Raw genomic sequence first — 6,000 nt, forward strand, 5'->3', positions numbered from 1 at the left:
AATGGTGCGAAGGTCAAGTTATTCTTCGATAAATTAAGTGTGAACGGGACTTTATTTGCCTAGGACAAAACTGAAAACAAGCGTTACAGGATTAGCAAGCACACCTGACAGAACAAAACTAAAAAAGGTTGTTTTCGAGTTTTAAATACTAACTGTCGCAGTGTTGTTAATAAAGTCGTTGATTTGGAAGGTCTTTTACTTACGCATGACCCTGATGTAGTAGTGCTAACTGAGACGTGGTTAAGTGAAGATATATATGACAGTGAATTTGTTCCAAATAACTACCAGGTCATTAGAAAAGATCGTGACAGAAGAGGTGGGGGAGTTGCGATACTATACAAAGCATCTCTACAACTTATAAGATTACCTGATGTCACCGGAGTCGAGGGCATATTCTGCAAAGTTTATGCTAATAACATAAAGTATTTACTAGGCGCCATTTACAGGCCCCCTAACTCTCCTGTCCCTGTCTTGCACCATTTAAAAGAGTATATCCAGTGTCATGTAAAACCGGGAGACAGAATAATTATGACTGGTGATTTCAATTTCCCGAATATTGATTGGTGCACTTTTTCTTCACAGTCCTGTAATTTGATGGAAAACGAAATGCTGGACCTTGCCTTAAACTTTGATCTGCTGCAAGTTGTAAATGAGCCTACAAGAATACAGCACGGTTCGATGTCCATCCTAGATCTCTTCTTTTTAAGTGGCAACATTACGGAAAACATCTCTTGTGATGTTGCTACTGGTATATCAGATCATAAGGCAGTTTTATTGTCACTAAATGATGTTTCTTTAAAGCATGAAGATGCTCTTCATTCCTTTCCAAATTTTTCACGAGCAGATAATGAGTCCATTATTGACATTCTTGACTTTCGTTATGACGATTTCCAAACGAATCCTTACAGTATTGATGACTTGTGGCTCATCTTCAAGAACATGGTTCATGAATGTATCCGGTGTTTCGTGCCGAAGATATCTAAACAGTCTTGTAGCCGCAACCCTTGGATCAGCAGAGAGACGCTGCACTTGCAACGTCGACTAAAACGTCTTAAAAAGCGAGCGAGATCAGCCACCCCTTCCATAGTCCGTGTTATTGAGGAGGTGTCACAACAATTAAAAGATCAGACTTTACTTGACAAAGAAAGATATTTTGGTGTCCAACTCATATCATTTATTAAAAAATCTCCTGAAAAATTCTGGAGGACGATTACCCCGAGCTCCCGCAGTACCGACATGTTTGTAATAGATGGAAAATGTATTCGCGATGATAGTGCAGCCTGTGTAGCCTTTAATAACCACTTTAAAACTGTTTTTACTGCAGACAATGGTCATCTCCCATCTTTCAGTCTGTCTTTACCCCCTATACCTGATGTTACCATATCTGAAAATGGAGTGTTCAATTTACTTCTAAATCTTGATGTTAAGAAATCGTTTGGCCCAGACGACATCCCAAATGCCTTTCTGAAGCAGTACGCGCAATGGTGCTCCAAGTATTTATGTGTCATTTTTAGAAGGTCTATAGAGGAAGGCGCCCTACCCGATGACTGGCGAGTTGCCAGAGTTAAACCTTTACATAAAACTGGTGACAAAACACAGGTGCAAAACTATCGCCCTATTTCACTTACTTCCACAGCGTGTAAGATACTTGAGCACATTATTCATAAACATTTATCTACCTTTCTTGAAGAACATAACGTAATATCGAAAGCTCAACATGGTTTCAGGAAAGGATATTCGACATGTACACAGCTAATACAAACAATTCATGATTTTGCAGAAGCCATAAACGAAGGAAAACAAACTGACGTAATATTTTTAGATTTCCGCAAGGCCTTTGATACGGTTTCTCATAACAAGCTAATATATAAATTGAGTTCTGTAATAAAAAACGGTAAACTAATAACCTGGATTAAGGCTTACCTGACAAACAGGCGCCAGTTTGTTACACTAAATGGTGCCCTCTCACATTGCATTCCAGTGGAATCGGGAGTTCCTCAAGGATCTGTGCTTGGACCGCTTTTGTTTATTATTTATATTAATGATATCGTCCAAGATCTCTCTGTTAATGTTAAGTTATATGCGTCCTCTATGAACGAATTAACTCAAGTGAAGATCAAATCAGGCTAAATAATGACTTTCGGAAGGTAATGCGCTGGTGTGATAGGTGGCAAATGGTGATAAATTTTGATAAAACAGTATATATGAGAATAACGCTTAAAAGGAATCCTCTTCTCTACCAGTATGGTACTTCCGATAGTGCACTCTCAGAGGTAACATGCTACAAATATCTCGGCCTATGGATTTCCAATAATCTTTCCTGGAATAAACATATTGATATCATCTCGGCAAATGCTCTGCGCAAAATATTCTTCTTGAGGTGTGCACTACGGTTCGCTACTCCTGAAATACGTTTCCTTGCGTATAACACTATTGTGCGGCCAATCTTAGAATATGCCGTAATGATCTGGGACCCATATACCAAGATTAACATTAACAAATTAGAAAGGATTCAAAAGAAAGCAGTAAGATTTATTTATAATTCCTATGGTCGCACTTCTATCACTAATCTTATTAAAAAGAGTGGCTTACCATCCGTTACTGATAGAAACCGTATCTGTCGTTTGAAATTCTTTTTCCAGTTAATTCATGGGCAATACAACATTGACATCTCGAAAATTGTTAGTTACTCTAGTGGTGATGCAACACGCCTGAGACATTCTCTTTCCGTAAAACCTTTATCCACAAGAACGAACTGCTACAAATATTCCTATTTTCCTAGAACTATTACGGAATGGAACAACCTTGCTGGTCATATAGTCGAAGAGAATAATTTGTCCCATTTTGAGGCGCTGCTGCAACAAGTGACGAAATTTTGAATGTTCGGTTGATGAGTAATTTGTTGAGATTTACTTAATTATATGCTTGGCTCTATGACTGCAGTATATATATTCTGAGGTTGTGAAACGATACAGTACAGTGTGATGTACTAATTTCGTTGCTGTGACGCCTTGTCTGCTGTATTTTCTTTTTTTTTGTCCTTTGGTGTTACACAAATTATGTACCCACCTGCGATGGTCTTGTTGTTGAAGACCGCAGTATTTATAAATAAATAAATAAATAAATAAAAAACGAATGAACGCGAAAAGGACAACGAAAAATGGGCAATTTACAGAATACGGCCCCAGATGTCCCGCGCGATGTATTTTTAGTGCAGAACCCCAGAAGAAGGCAGTCCAAAAGTAAAAATGCCGTAGTGATGGCTTTTTGTGTTTGTGTTTCCATGCTTTACAGTGGCAAGGTACCCAGTCAACGCGTCTTACGCTTTCCCACATTGCATGAATGACTGCCAAAACAATTCTATCTGCCAGTCACAAGCCGAATGAGAACAGAGATATTGGAAAGTGAACAGTCGTTGTAGGAGATACTTCATCACACCAAGAAGCGCCGTCACGCATTTCATGGACCAATAGGCGCTTCAAGCGTGATACATGCTGCACCGCAAATTTTAATGGTAATGGTGATCAAAATAATACCCCTAGAGCTTCCAGGATTGACCGATTTCCTCTTCAGTACCCACCACAACGTAAAGAAGCAGTTAGTAATCGTTACGCCCTTTTATTTCAGAATATTTTTTTCTTAATGATTTGTTATTACGAGCGGCTCGCTTTGTGGACACTTTTTCTCGGGAACAAAAGTTTTCATAATAACGAGGCACGACTGTATACACTCGTTAGTGGTTATGATCGGTATTTTTGCAGATAATAAATCGATGGGTAGCCTCGCGCCTCGTCTCTATACTGCCTGTTTTCTCCCTTTTTTTGTGTGTTTGCAATTCACTAGCTAAAAACCGATTTTTCGGTTCTTTAAACGGTACATAACGGTGGGCTGTAACTCGATACTCTTTTCACTGCGCAAAAAAACAAGTTAGGGTAATAATTATGAAATTTAAATGAGAGTTGAACGGTTTTATGGTCCACCCTGCACCTGGCTCATATACCTCAGTTCTTGGTGTGCAGCTCTACTCTGGCGCAAAGTGAGCAGACGCTTTCAGTGCGCGGCACTTGGGACGAGCTTGCCGATAACCGCTTCAGTCAGTACATGGTACACGCAGGCTGTTCCGAGGTTACAGTGCGTGCTGAGCGAGTTTATTGGAGGTGAGACGCGCCAGTGTCCTGAGTTTTGTACTTGCGTCTTCGCACAGGCCCCGCCGCGGTGGCTCAGTGGTTAGGGCGCTTGACTACTGATCCGGAGTTCCCGGGTTCGAACCCGACCGCGGCGGCTGCGTTTTTATGGAGGGAAAACGCTAAGGCGCCCGTGTGCTGTGCGATGTCAGTGCACGTTAAAGATCCTCAGGTGGTCGAAATTATTCCGGAGCCCTCCACTACGGCACCTATTCTTCCTTTCTATCACTCCCTCCTTTATCCCTTCCTTTATGGCGCGGTTCAGGTGTCCAAAGATATATGAGACAGATACTGCGCCATTTCCTTTCCCCAAAAACCAATTATTATTATTATTATTATTATTATTATTATTATTATTATTATTATTATTATTATTACTATTATTCGCACAGGATGATCCGGGGCCTTTAACAATTCTTTGCACGAACCAACTCTAGCAGCAAATCTTCTTTTCCGATTCAAGTATTTTCGAAACGTGCACATTCAGCGCACATCATTTGTGTGCGGCCTTCTGAACATGTTTGTCGCCTTCAGGCAATGCACATGGTGCAATGCAGTGTCCCCCTCCCGTGTGATCTAGGCTCAGCTAGAAGTTCTCTGCAGGTTCAGGGGCCTGCTGCCGATCGGCGCCATGCTAGGCTCCGGGGTGTCCGCCGTCACCTGTCAGGTCATGGGTCGTCGTTTCGCCCTCATCCTGGGCGCCATGGTGCACGTGATCGGCTACGCGGCGATCTTCGCAGCCAACTCTATAGCGGTGCTCTACTTCGGACGCTTCCTGACGGGCGTGTCCGCCGGCATCGTTTCGCTCTGCGTGCCCGCGTACATCGCCGAGATCGTCGTGCCCGGGCGCCGGGGAAGCGCGGTACGGTGCCTATTGCGAGCGCGCTGCCTTTTGGGTTTCTCAGCTGGTGACATCAGACACTGCACCTCTATTTCGAAATAGCTCACTCTTTTTCCTGAGTACTACCAGCAATGAATGAAACAAGAACAAGAAAGCTATGATGGCAACACAAAAACGCCAATTTATTGGCTCCTTGAGAGTAAATACAAGCGTGGCTGGTTAGCACACCTGGGCAAGAGTCTTCGCGCCTCAGAAGTTCAAATAACGTGAGCTGGTATTGGCTAAGAGCTCCTTATTGAAGCGAGAGCTCCACTACGCCATGTTTCACCGATGTCACCGGGTGCTGCAGTATAACCTTCAGCAGGAGGAGCGCCGGAGGTGTGACTGTGACGTGAAACCACGTGACTCGCCGCAGATGCAGCCGCCGCGCCACTGCTCCGACCGCGGTGTGCTGACCGCCGCTTGACCAGATGTCATGTTATTGTGCACGTGACTCGGCGTTCGCTTAAAGAGCCGGCGCCCCTCTCGCATGTATTTTCGCGGTGGATGGCTGACAGTGTGCTTGAAACGACTGCGAGGCGTGTCAAGCGTCTAACAAAGCGTAGCCAAGTGCTTGACAGATCGGGGAGCAAATTTCGTGTCGCAGCTAATGAGGAGAGTTTGCGAGCTGCTTAAGATCGCTAAGAAGCAGACAACACCGTACCATCCGGCTTGCAACGGCGCGGTGGAGCGACTGAACCAAACCGTGGCCGGGTTCCTGTCGCATTTTGTTTCGCGCGACCAGCGGGACTGGGACTTGTGGCTCCCGTATGCAATGTTTGCCTACAATTCCGCAGCACACGAGAGCACGGGCGAATCGCCATTCTTTCTTTTCTACGGCCGAGACCCGGACCAGCCTAGTGAAGCGCCAGAGGGCCCCCGTCGTGTCCCATACGCTTCACTGGACGACTATAAGGTTGAGCTAGAATCGCGCTT

The 6,000-nt window shown here is 43.9% G+C and overlaps 1 protein-coding gene across 1 annotated transcript in view; it reads left to right on the forward strand.

The window, feature by feature from the left end:
• Positions 1–5,491, forward strand: part of LOC144108702 (uncharacterized) — a 97,083-nt gene extending 91,592 nt beyond the window's left edge. The window contains exons 2-4 of the mRNA XM_077641874.1: positions 3,295–3,301; positions 4,765–5,046; positions 5,375–5,491. Coding sequence (XP_077498000.1) covers positions 3,295–3,301; positions 4,765–5,046; positions 5,375–5,491 — 406 coding nt within the window. The remainder of the gene's footprint in view (positions 1–3,294; positions 3,302–4,764; positions 5,047–5,374) is intronic.
• The last annotated feature ends 509 nt before the right edge of the window (positions 5,492–6,000 follow it).

This window comes from Amblyomma americanum, chromosome 10 (genome assembly GCF_052857255.1).
Source record: "Amblyomma americanum isolate KBUSLIRL-KWMA chromosome 10, ASM5285725v1, whole genome shotgun sequence".
Taxonomy (NCBI): domain Eukaryota; kingdom Metazoa; phylum Arthropoda; class Arachnida; order Ixodida; family Ixodidae; genus Amblyomma; species Amblyomma americanum.